At 39.8% G+C, this 12929-nt stretch overlaps 1 protein-coding gene across 2 annotated transcripts in view; it reads left to right on the top strand.

The window, feature by feature from the left end:
• CRHR2 (corticotropin releasing hormone receptor 2) overlaps window positions 1-12929 on the top strand; it is a 242740-nt gene that overhangs the window by 134425 nt on the left and 95386 nt on the right. Inside the window, exons 1-2 of one of the 2 annotated variants that reach the window (XM_075214090.1) lie at window positions 679-1067; window positions 1193-1312. In XM_075214090.1, coding sequence (XP_075070191.1) covers window positions 950-1067; window positions 1193-1312 — 238 coding nt within the window. In that variant the 5' untranslated portion in view covers window positions 679-949. Of the gene's footprint in view, window positions 1-678; window positions 1068-1192; window positions 1313-12929 lie in introns of those variants that run through there. The other variant, XM_075214089.1, reaches the window with a different exon arrangement.

Raw genomic sequence — 12929 nt, 5'->3', positions numbered from 1 at the left:
CTTGCAGCTGAATCCAAGTCACATGTCCTGAGGGTATGGGACAAGTGACTAGTGCAATAGAATTCATGTACAGGGGTTATGTATTGTTGAAATCTAGTAAGTCATTGCTGTTGACTTACTAACAAATTGCAAAGTGCAGAGCCCCATATAAACCCATCAATAGTTACCATTCAATGACCTCACACAATGAAGATAATAGGGCCCCTTGCATGGCGGATGCAGAGAGTCAGGGGCCCCAGTTCCTCCTGGCACTGTCGCCCGCAGCTCGCTAATTCCACCTCTGACCATGCATTAGATCGAGCAAATGCAATTACCGGCTGGTAGGTATGGATTACGAAACATTTACACAATGTTGATAAATAACTTTCTTTGCCACCTTATCAGTATTAAACTCTCAGCTCAGTGCAGAACTAAAACTGTTCTGGCTCTGAAACAGTTACAGTGGGAAAGTGCAAAAAAATTGAAGGAAGTCGCAGTTATCTTCCTGTTGGGAAAATGTGCATTATTTTAGCAAATAAAGTGTTAACACAACATATAATGCTCCATTGTGTTATCTCTTTGCCTTCCAGGGGCTTAACAGGTTAAAAAAATTAAAAAAATGAGCTCAACCTCTGCAACGAAAACTGTGATTATTAGATGCATCCCCTGCAGCCGGGGAGTAAGGGGTTAACCCTATGAAGGCTGCAGGAGAGATGTGTGGTTCCCAGGCTCCTGCAGTCTGTGTGGGCAGCTCAGCAGTCAGGTCTATGGGCAGCATCCTACAGACAGCACCTAGAAGTGAGAGACAGAAGTAACAGGAGCAGATTCTCCCTCCCCTGTGATTGGCTGCTCTGCTGAGTCTTATACACAGTGAGCACTGAGGTCCCCCAGCTGCCAGTCTCAGAACCCTGCACATCCCCAGCATTAGCAGCTGTCAAGCAGGAGAATTTCCCCGGCCCCCACGGCTGCTATGATGGACAGCACTATCTTTGAGATTATCATAGACGAATTTGATGCCAACTGCAGCCTCTTGGATGCTTTCCAGGACACTTTTCTCACCAGCAACCACTCTTTCCTGCCTTTCGATGGTAGGGAGCTTTAGAGATGTAGGAAATGTCTGCAAATGAATTGAATTCTGCATTTCTTGATGGATTGTTGTATTTATATTCTTGTTTTTTTTGCTTTTTTATTTGTTTTTTTATTTTATTTTAAGGTCCTCACTGCAGTGCCACCATTGATCAGATTGGCACCTGCTGGCCGCGGAGCATAGCTGGGGAGCTGGTAGAGAGACCGTGCCCAGACTCCTTCAATGGGATCAAGTACAACACCACCAGTAAGTGCCAACTTTGCATGTTGTAGGGACGCCGTCGCTGGTCTGACCTGGTTAATGACATTGTGCACACTTGTATATGAGAGATCCGTGGGTCAAAAAGTTAAAATCAAATATCTGAAATTGTAGTCCAAAACAAAGTGTTTGTTATCATAATATTATAAATGACTATTATAACTAGTATTGTTATAGATTTATAAAGTGCAACATCTCCAGCACTGCAGAGTATATAAATACATGTTAGTAAACAGTTATACATGTTGCATTACAAAGTACAAGGTAACACTTGCACAACACAGAGACACAAGTAACGAGAAGCTGAGCTTGCAATCTACAATAACTGATTTTTAGTCCACATAAATGCTGATGCTGCATTGTGCACAGTCCATGTCATCAAATCAAAATATTTGTTTTCCAAACGTTATATATACTCACTGTGTCGTTGGCTTGTATACCCAGTGATATACAGTACCTTGATATCGTGCAATGGCCATCTGCTGTATGTATTGCAGCCGTCACTTTGGAGAGTGCCGTAGTAACAATTAAATCTAATTACCTTCTTTATTTCAACTACTGTGTTGCATTCCTGACTCTTTAACTGCAGCTATCCTGCCAGATAGAGCTGTGTGAAGCAGGTGCCCACAGGACTTCTCGAAGAACGCTTCCTTCTATAATGAGTATTTGATGATGACAATTAGTGATATTTCTTACACGAAAGCCTGCTGGGAAAAGAGAGCTTGTCTGGGAAGCTGACTGCTTGCTGCACGGCTGAGAGGGTTTAAAGAGGAGCTGCAAGGCATAATGATCCTAATTTAATAAACAATACACCGATGCACCAATTCAGCTCTGAAATCCAGTACACAATTTCCATTGGCTGATTGGAACAGATCATAGAAGTGATACTGAGTTTAATGAATACCAGGGACCACCAGCAAAATGTTTATTTTCTAGCTAACAGTCTGGTAATTTATTTTTTTTATTGAGAATGTCTTAAAGGTGTTGTCAACCTTCATACAACATTAATTTATTGCACATGCTCTCCTGCAATATTTACCACGTAAATTGATTTCTCTATTTACTTTTCCTGCATTTTAGTAAATATTTTGTATTAACAGGCAGAGAGGTTTGTTATTGATACCCCAGGGTATGGGGTAAGCTCTGTTCCGCTATCTGAATTGAATGAAAGGTATCCACAGAGCAGATTTGGATGTTAGTGGGTATCATTACTATGCTTGAAAATAAGCCACTTTGCAACGCATTGTTAGAGCAGTGGGTCTGGTCAAAGCTGAAGAGGGCACATCCAAGAGGATAAATAAAAGACCTCTATAAATAAATATTCAAGTGTCTTCTGCTGATGTGTTGACAAGACAAGCCATATGTTTTATGCCAATTTACAGTTAATGTTCCATTATTGTATTCACATAATTAGTAGCTTTTGCATCTATGAAGCCAGAAGTCCCAATATGTCTGAACAAATGACAAAATAAAACTTTTTCCCAATCACTCTTAACTTCATTCACCTTCAGATAGTGATCAGTGAATGATTGGACAAATCTCAAATGTCAGGTACTTAGGTGTAACCTGTAAAGATCATTTTCATCCCATTTTGCGCTCCTCTTCCCTGGCTTCCTGGCAGTGAATTGTGCATTTTGTTGTCCATCCGTAGATCCGGTGTATCCCGTCATCAAGGGTGAAATAGATTTTATTTTTCTGTACACACGGAAAGAAATCAACCCATAAATGTATCAATACCAAAACTCTTTATTCCTATGTTGAAAAAAGTGTGTCCTTTAACTTGTTTTACTAGTAACTTGCAGATGTTTAGTTTATAACCTCTCAGTGTTACTAACCTGATCAGCAGAAAACATTGCTGTTCTATTTACCAATAAACATAACTTATGTTCAAATATTGTCCCTACAACATACTAATATTTATGTATGTCCCTTGGCCAGGATATCTGTAGTTGTTAAGAGAATTCTGTGCTTGCAAATAATTTCTAACAGGAACATTCTCTGTTCCTCCTTGTGTGTCATTCAGTATGTGCATTATACAGTACACAGTGTAGAGATTTACCGATCTGCTCTTTCTAGTATATAATGTTGTGTCTTCAGTCTTATTTACTGTTCACTTCTTGTCATCTGCATCATTCTCAAGCAAGAGCTTAACGTTCAAGAGTCAAGATATTTAGATACGCCGACGTTACCCCCTTGATTTGAAAGGAAGGAAATCATATATTGTTAATTATTGGAATTCAAAATTGTACTGAATCTATTCAAAATTTCTTTGAAAGCTTCAACTTCAAAACCTCAGGTTTTGGAGAAATGATGTTGCTTCATTTTTGATACGAGAGCATCAATATTGGGGCATTTTGATGTCAGAGCAATTTGGATACAGTCTTCAGCGTCCAATTGATTTCTCTGCTTTGTTTTTATGTTCGTTAGAGTGGAAAATCCTTGTTTGCAAAGGTAGGTTGTTGCAAAAGGCAGCAACTTTTTGACTGCCTCCTCATGTGCAATTTTGATGCCTTTGCAGCTGTTGACATCCAAAAATATGACAGATCTGCTTTGATTTCAAATGCAATACGTGCTTCATTATTACATGGAAGCTCAAGAAGTGCATCTGCCAACCCTTGAGGCTCTTCTGGTACAACAGCAATTTCACATTTAAAGGGGTCTATAATCCAACTGACAGCATGTGAATTGGCAGCATTACCCCAGGAATTTAATTTCTAACCCATTTGGGGTAATATACCCCTGTTCACTGACCACTGATTTGTGGTTACCTCCAATTCATTTGTTCTGGGAAACTTTTGATTATTATTGCTGTGACAAATTAATGTTTCTTTTTACACTTCCTGTAGAACGTTGAAGTAAAGAAATAGCTCATATTTAAGTTTCTGCTCTATTTTTCTATTTGTCCTGCTGCAAATTTTACTAAATATACAACGCTGAGATATGCTGGTCAATGGTTACATTAAGTGATACAGTGCTCAGTGGTTGAACATAGATTAGACATTAGTTAGAGATTTGTGGGTCTCTTTACTCAGCCTCAATCAGCCATAAATACGGAGAAAACTTACGTTTTCTCTGTAGATTGTCCACCGCATAATTTGCAAAGAGTTTGACGCAAAAGTCATAGGGGTATATTTACTAAACTGCGGGTTTGAAAAAGTGGAGATGTTGCCTATAGCAACCAATCGGATTCTAGCTGTCATTTTGTAGAATGCACTGAATAAATGACAGCTGGAATCTGATTGGTTGCTATAGGCAACATCACCACATTTTCAAACCCGCAGTTTAGTAAATATACCCCATAGATTCTTCCTGCTAGAACCCATTTAGCAGGTGTTTAATGCAGACCCCGTATATCAACATGGGGACAGCAAAGTTTTCCATTTTGTTAAGCTGCAAAAATGTCATTACCTTGCATTTAGCCGCCTCTTTGGCTGCTGGTAAATAGTAAAAAGACTTTGTGGAGGAGAGGGAATTTCACGCATAGTAAATTACTGCGATATTTCATTATACATCACTGAGATTTGCACATTGATTGTCAAATAGACCCCTTGGTTTAGAACTTGTTAGTATACTTTGCTTCAACTCTAGTTCAGAGGTAGACAACCTGTGTCTCCGTAGCTCTTACAGAACTACAAATCCCAGCAAGCTTTGCAAGCCGGAGGCATGCTGATACTCGGTGTGACCCTACTCTCTTCATTGTAATACTCCCTCAGTACTAGAGTATTTCGGAGTAGGTCGGTACCTCATTAAGTGAGTGATGCTCCTGATACAGCGGGAAGTTGACTTTAATATTTAAAGTCAAAAAGTTATACCTCTTTAATATTTAAGTCTTATTTACATTACTCCTCTACTGAAGGGGTCGATAGTTTTGACTTTTTAAACCCCAATGAGAACTTTCAGACTGGGGGCTAAATTAATAACAGGAACAGAGATCCTTCAGTGTTCCATTCATCAAAATCATCTTGTTACATTTTGTTCTGTTAACTTGCTGACTGTATTGGCTGTTCAGAGAGCAATGATTGTTATTATACTGGACTACTATTAGCATAAGAAAGCATAAGTGTATTATTCTCCTACTACTGGACTTCGTCCGTGATTTAGGATTATTCCCTTAGCACCACTGTCATTACCTGTACTGAATATCATATAATAGCACACACTGCCGTTCTACTCATATCTTTCTGTGGTCACAAGACTGTGGGGTATATTTACTAAACTGCGGGTTTGAAAAAGTGGAGATGTTGCCTATAGCAACCAATCAGATTCTAGCAGTTTAGCTAGTTTGTAGAATGCACAAAATAAATGAAAACTAGAATCTGATTGGTTGCTATGGGCAACATCTCCACTTTTCCAAATCCGCAGTTGAGTAAATCTAGCCCATCTGTCTTTGATAAATTATTATATTGCAGTTTATTTAAATAAACTGAGTGTAAGCTCTGTAGCTCAGCACTTGAAGCTCCGTGGATTTCTAGCACTAGTGTAAGAATCATGAAACATTGTATTGCACAAGTATAATTACTTGCTGTATAGCCCCTTGTAATAATTTTTTTATACATACTGTGTAGCAATGAGAGATAAAGACAGAATAAACAGACTTACCTACAAGCGTAGAGGAAATGCAGCTCTAGTAAATTCGATGTCTGCTGCCTGTACTGTTCTATTACTGGTCAGTCTCCAGAGATACCGATCAATGCTGGGGAACTGTGTATTGCAACATACAAGTACATTTTAGGACGCCACTAACTAAAATTTCAGTTAAGCTGTTAGACAGTGCGGTTGTTAAGATAATAATTTTATTATCGTCATGATCTGACTTCAGAACACATTGTTTATTCGGTAATTTTTGCTCAGAAATGTATATAACGTAAGTGCTGATATTTATTATATGGTTAACGTTTCATATGTTATTCTAACTAATATCTCTTTATACTATTACAATACATAAGCAATGCTAATCTGTGTAGAAACGCATGTGTATAATACCTGTGTAAAGAGCAATTTGTGATGTGTTTTTTAGGACATCAGGGGGTAAATGTATCAGTCGGTGCATTCAGCAAGTCACCGATATTGGGCGGAACTAGTGAGCTGTGGACCCCGGTTCCCTTTTCTCTGCTCCGTAATTTCCACTTCATCCGCTGATTTACAGTACTGAGCACATTAACCTACGTATTATGTTTTTAAGTTGATCAAACACCCCCTGTAGATCTGATTGCCTGGAAGGACAAATAGCCAAATATATTCGACAACCGGCTGATGTATACCGGCTATTAATGACCCATAGAAATTACATAATAGTAATTGATCCGATAAATAATATATGAGAAGGGGATTACATTACAAAGCAAAGGTGCTTCTTCAGTTTCATTCAAAATTGGGCTTTGTCAATGCTTAGTAGTTTGACCACAATTTATCCAGCAGAGGTTTTTGTATTCTCTATGGACCTGATTCCTTAAGGAAAGTAAAGGGAAAACATGAGTAACTTTACACCTTGGTAAAACCATGCTGCATTGGAGAGGGAGGAAAATTAAAATGTGAGGACAGATTTATAGTTGTCCTAGATCAACTTTAATTTTCAGTGTAAAAATAAAGCTATCAAGTATGTGTGTGCTTCATGAAAAAGTATTTTCCTTATGTGCAAAAAAATAAACTAATTTGCACCCTTTGCATTGTAACATGGTTTTGTCCAGGAAAAATAAATGTACTATTTTTTCGTTGCATTACTTTCCTTAATGACTCAGGTCCTATAAAATGGACAAATATTTTGCATATCAGAATTCCCCGTTGTCACACTCATATTGAGATTAAACGTGTCTGTGTCACTTTCACGCTACTTCTTGGTGCACGCAGAGGCTCATGGCTGGTCAGCTGTTTCTGGAACTACAAAGCCCAACATGCTTGCCAGCATGCTGGTACTTGTAGTGCCATAGACGCAGGCCTGCTACAAGTTGCCCAATGCTGAAATCCCCCCCCTAACTGTCCCGATTTGACATCCTCAGAAGGGGTGGGGCTTCACAGCAAAAGTGGACATGGTCGGTTGAAAAGCTGTCATGTTTGGGTGGACCAGGGGTGGAGTCTGGGTGGATCAGGGGTGGAGTCTGGGTGGATCAGAGGTGAGGCTTATTTTGTTCTGATTTTCCCTTTTTAAATTTTAAAGTTATGTGCTTACATCATACTTGCCTACTCTCCCGGAATTTCCGGGATGCTCCTGATTTTCGGGGAGTCCTCCCAGACTCCCGGGAAAGCAGTCATCCTCCCAGACTGGGATGCATTCTCTATACTTCTCAGCTCTCGTGCTTTCTCCAGATCAGGGGGTGCCCCATCGTTTTACTAACTACCTAGTACACAAGACTATATTGTAAAGGATAAACCTAAGACCAGAAGACCTGGTGACAGGACCCTTTCATAGGTTCTGCTTATAATTTTTCATTATTTCCCCACGTTGATTACCGTGTGGCTCTCCGCTCCTTTTATTGGATCTAGTTATCCTTTTGTCTGTGCCGGTACCCGCGTTGCCGATAAGTGATAGCTGTCGCTTCCGGTTCTGCATCAGCCTGTTCACTGCGCATTCTCGCATAACAATTACCTCCATCAAGGCGTGTAGGCGTGCCTCTTCCGCTAGGCTCTAACTATAGGTAAGAGCTGCTAAAGACACCTTCAGATTAGTGACCAAAGTCTAGCTCCGAAAAATTCTGCTTTTTGCCCTATTTCGCAGGCAGTTGCGAACGAAACTGTAATGAACACTGGAGATATCTACAATATCTCCAAGCCCCTAAGTCAGTAGACTTGCAGATCCCTTCTCTAAGTCTGTTTTTCATACCATTGCCTGCCCATATGAGGCTGTCACCAAGGGACATACTTATGTAGCATCGAATAATATGAAGATAGTTTTCAATCCTCATCGCATAGATAAGGATTGAACTATCTTTCATATTTATCCAAATACTTCCCCTGGAACAGCCGTTGCGAAAAACGTCTGTTTAAGTGACGTGTAACACTTACTTTACACTGCCTCTTCTCCTCTTCTCCTCTTGCGATCCTGATTTCGATCCCTGTGCACATGCGCACGAACGAAAACCTCCGGCATGCGCACAGAGCACCCTTCTGTCTTCTATCGTTCTATAGCTGCAGTGCAAACGGCACTGGCAAACAAACTTCAGTCATGTGACAAGAAGGGATCACGTGATCCCTATTCCTTCTACACATGTGCTGTCCAGCTCTGCTTTAGGAGCAGAGCTGACAGAGGTGAAAACTTTAAATTATGGTAATGTGCGCCATAAATTTAAACTATACTTAAATCCCCGAAAATTGATGTTTTCAGGGATTTTATATGAAAAAATTGTTAATACATAGGCCCCCAACTGAGAAACCCAATTACAAGGGAAGGAAAAGGGTACATAATACAATGACTATATACAGATACACAGTATTCCATACAAGAACTATGTACACTATGCCAAACACTGTCCAACCAAGGGCTCCACATTTTTAGACCTCCAATGTCATGAGGATACTAAATTATAGTAAGATTTGTTCTCCTATGTCAGAAGCAATGATAGGACACCAGTATAATAAATGTAGCATGTTCAGGAATAACAGAGTTTTGCAATCAAAAAGAAAAGGCTTTAAGGAAAAATTTTATGTGTGCTTCATTAATTAGGTTGGATTTATTTGGTTCTATTATAGCTCCCCGGGGTAATGTAGCCGAGATCTCAGCGTGGGGAACGGGGAATCCCACGGTTTAATTTTCTTTTCTTCCAACAATCAGCGCATTAACACAACAGAGCTGACAGATTGTGGCAGACACAGGGTTTCTGCTTTGCCTTGTATAGGAAATGTTCCTCATGGCAGTCCAGCAGGGGGACACGGCTCTTAAAAATCAAAATAAACCTCGGGTTTAGCAATTTGTCGATTGCAATTGCTCTTTTTTTCTTCTTTTTACTTGATTTTCTTGTTTCCCAATCATTTGTTCCTATTCCCACATTCCGAACTAAAGTGTTTATTATAATTCTCATCTGTTTTCATTCTGTTTGACATTCACTTGATTTTGTAAATATCCGCCATAAACAACTGCTTTCCACAAGGTTAAAAGTAATTTGCAAAAACATACTGGACTTTCTTTACAATCAACGGAGACGGCTCCATATATTATGCTGTGGACTTGATTGCTGGTGGAGAGGTTCACTAGACCCACCGCCTGGGATCCAAAGTCCTGGAGATGACATTTGACTCACGTATGACTCTTTGCCAGATACCATACAATCTCTTAGCCGATTACAGTGAATAACCCTAACCGGTCTAACACTGGGCTTCCCCCATTATACAACTCACATGCCACCAGACCTCTGGTCTCAGACAAGGGGCAGTTCTAAAACCGTTTCTCTACATTAAGTGTCACTGTGCCTTGTGTGCAGGTGAACCTTGATACAGACTGAAAATAAGATCCAGTGTTTCGTAAAGTCATCCGCACATGCCCTAATACACAAGTATGTACTGTATCCATTGGGTGGAGGTAATACAGTACAGTGCCATGATTTTTTACCACGACAGTTTGTCTGTATCAAATTTAAAACTACAACCCAAGCCAAATAAACTAAATGTAGCATGTTCTAGAGCATTGCCTTCCCTGTACTAGTGGTCTGTCAAATAAACTGATGATGGTTTTCATTGTGGTCAGAGACAAGTGTTCTATGCAAAATTAAAAATACCACAGACAAATGTAGTTGGAGGGGGGATTACAAGTGCCTGGAATCCCCCCATGTCAAATGATGCAAGTTAAAATAATACAACTACATTTGTAATTCTTGCAACCAAGGAGTGGCAATGCTGTGCTCCGTTCCTGTTGTACACTATATTAGAATACGATACATATATACTGTATAGTATCTAATGTACTTTAGAAAATATATATTATATTATATATAATATATATTGTATTATTATTTGCACGGTGGCTCAGTGGTTACCACTTCTGCTTTACAGCACTGGGGTCATGAGTTCAATTCCCGACCATGGCCTTATCTGTGTGGAGTTTGTATGTTCTCCCCGTGTTTGTGTGGGTTTCCTCCGGGTGCTCCGGTTTCCTCCCACACTCCAAAAATATACTAGTAGGTTAATTGGCTGCTAACAGATTGACCCTAGTCTGTGTGTGTGTGTGTGTGTGTGTGTGTATGTGTGTATGTTAGGGAATTTAGACTGTAAGCTCCAATGGGGAAGGGACTGATGTGAGTGAGTTCTCTGTACAGCGCTGTGGAGTTAGTGGCGCTATATAAATAAATGGTGATGATGATGATGATGATGATATTATAGACGTTTATTAAAAAGTACCTTGTATCTTATCGATGTCAATAATGAAAACATATTAGGAAAAATTAGGCCACACCTCCATTTCACACAGACCACGCCTCTTTCCAGTAGGTGGCGCCAATCTTTGTTCAGCCCACAAAATGTCTACCTCCATTTTGAATAGATCACCTAAAGGGCCACGTTAGAGGTCCACGTAAATAATGTAACCAGCATGTAATAGATAGTATATACAGTGTCCAGACTGTAATCTTAAAGAGAACATGATTTCAGGAATACCGTTTCATTTTCCGAAGAGTTTTTCCTTCTGTATTAAAAATAAATAAACCGGCTGTAATAATCCTGTTATGGCGAGGATGTAAATTTATGTTGTAAATACTATCATGCCTTAAAATTTATTATCGTGTTCATCCATAGACTTCAAGTGTAATAAATGGTCAGAATTCTATGTTTACCGATAAATCATACTTGGCACAAGCAATTCAAAGTTTAAAGCAAATAAATGAAGCGTTTTGATCTTAAATCAACCAACTGTAAACCAAACCGAGTGTATTGTGATTAGACCACTGGTTACTTTTATTTCTTATTTTATTTTTTGTCATTCTGGACATATTAAACATGACGATTTGCTTTTCAGATGTAGAGCAACTAACTGAAGTGACTGTATTGTTGCCCAGTGTAATATTTCTAATTAAAGTGTTAAAAGTAATGTGACGAATCGTGACTGGCCTTGAGTGTGGGTGCACACGTATGTATTCCTGCGTGTGTGTTTATGCTCATGTGTGCAATTGAGAACCGTATGTCTGTGTGCAAACTTGGCTGCTACACTGTAGATGTGTGTCAGGTGGGCTTGTGTGCACACATCTAATTGTGCGTATACCAGTGAAGAGAACAAGTGGCTTTAGGGGCGCATGTGGCTCCCCAATCCTAAACATGCGGCCCCCAGCTCCTTCCTGCTTTATTGTCAGATTCGGGGGTTTTATAGCCTGTAACACTTGTTTTAAATGCTGACCGATATGTTATTACTAGTAGGGGTCTAGTTCTCTGATTAAATTTATTGTTTGAACTTATTACTGAGATTAATGATAAGGTGTGGCCCTTTTAAAGGGTAGAGCATACTTGCCAACTCTCCCTGAATGTCAGGGAGACTCCCTGAACTAGGGGTGATCTCCCTCACTTCCTGAAGAGTCTGGCATTCTCCCTGATGCTGAGCCAGTACAAGACGTGGTTGGCTTCGCCATCTGTGCCATGATGACACAGTTCAGAAATTGTGTCCTATGTCCATGTATTGATGCCTATGGAGGTGGCCATTTTCATGGAGACCAAGATTTAATCAAAGACTGACAGGTAAGACAACATGACTTCAGTAATGGAGACAGAAATATAAAAGACACTTCAGTCTCTAGAGATTCATTAGCTGCTTTTCCTTAACGCATAGTTGCCTAATCTCCTGGAGTGTCCGGGAGACTCCTGCATTTCTGGGAGACCTCCCAGTTCTCGCCCCAGCAATAGATAAGTGGTGGTGGGCAGGGCTTAATGATGCAAATATTGTGCCATCTTAGCCCCGCCCCCTGCTGTAATTGGCCAAAATTGTGACAATCGGTTAGGGGGTGGTGCCAAAATGATTAGTCAAGCCCCGCCCCACACGCCCACCTCCGCTGGGATCTCCCTGAAGCCAACGAGGAAAAGTTGGCAAGTATGAGGGCTGCCCATGTGGCCTTTGCAGTGTATCAGGTTGCCCATCCCTGGTGTATACTATAATATATATATTGTATTATTGTACAGATTCGTGTTTATGCTTGTGCATCATTGTGTGTGTTTTATACAATGTTATGGAACCATTGGAGGGTGTAATTACAAATATGTGGGTATAAAAAAAAAATTGTGTGTATTTTGTCTCTTAGTCTGTACGTTCTGTGTTTGTGTATGCAATAGCACACAAAGGACCTGGTCCATTAAGGCACGCACAACAAACGTAAATTGTGTTTTTGTTAAAGCGTCCGTAAAACGGGCGCACGCACGTCCGTATCCATCTACAAGCGGATCTGAAGAAACGTCTGTTGATGAATACGAGTATAAGTACGCTGTGCGCTAACAGACAATACACTGCGGGATACATCCAATACATATGGGGAATATAAAGTCCTAATAGAACACACAGAAAAAAACAACTATTAATGTCACCTGTAATACTATCATCATTAATGGAAAAAAAACACATTTTTTTATTTTTTTATTTTCACATGAAATACATAAATCAGGATGTTCTCAACTCAAACTGTACATAAAATGCATTTCTCTTACT

The sequence above is a fragment of the Mixophyes fleayi genome, chromosome 5 (assembly GCF_038048845.1).
Source record: "Mixophyes fleayi isolate aMixFle1 chromosome 5, aMixFle1.hap1, whole genome shotgun sequence".
NCBI lineage: Eukaryota > Metazoa > Chordata > Amphibia > Anura > Limnodynastidae > Mixophyes > Mixophyes fleayi.
The sequence above is the reverse complement of the archived record's forward strand: the minus strand, read 5'-3'. Positions and strand labels throughout refer to the sequence as shown.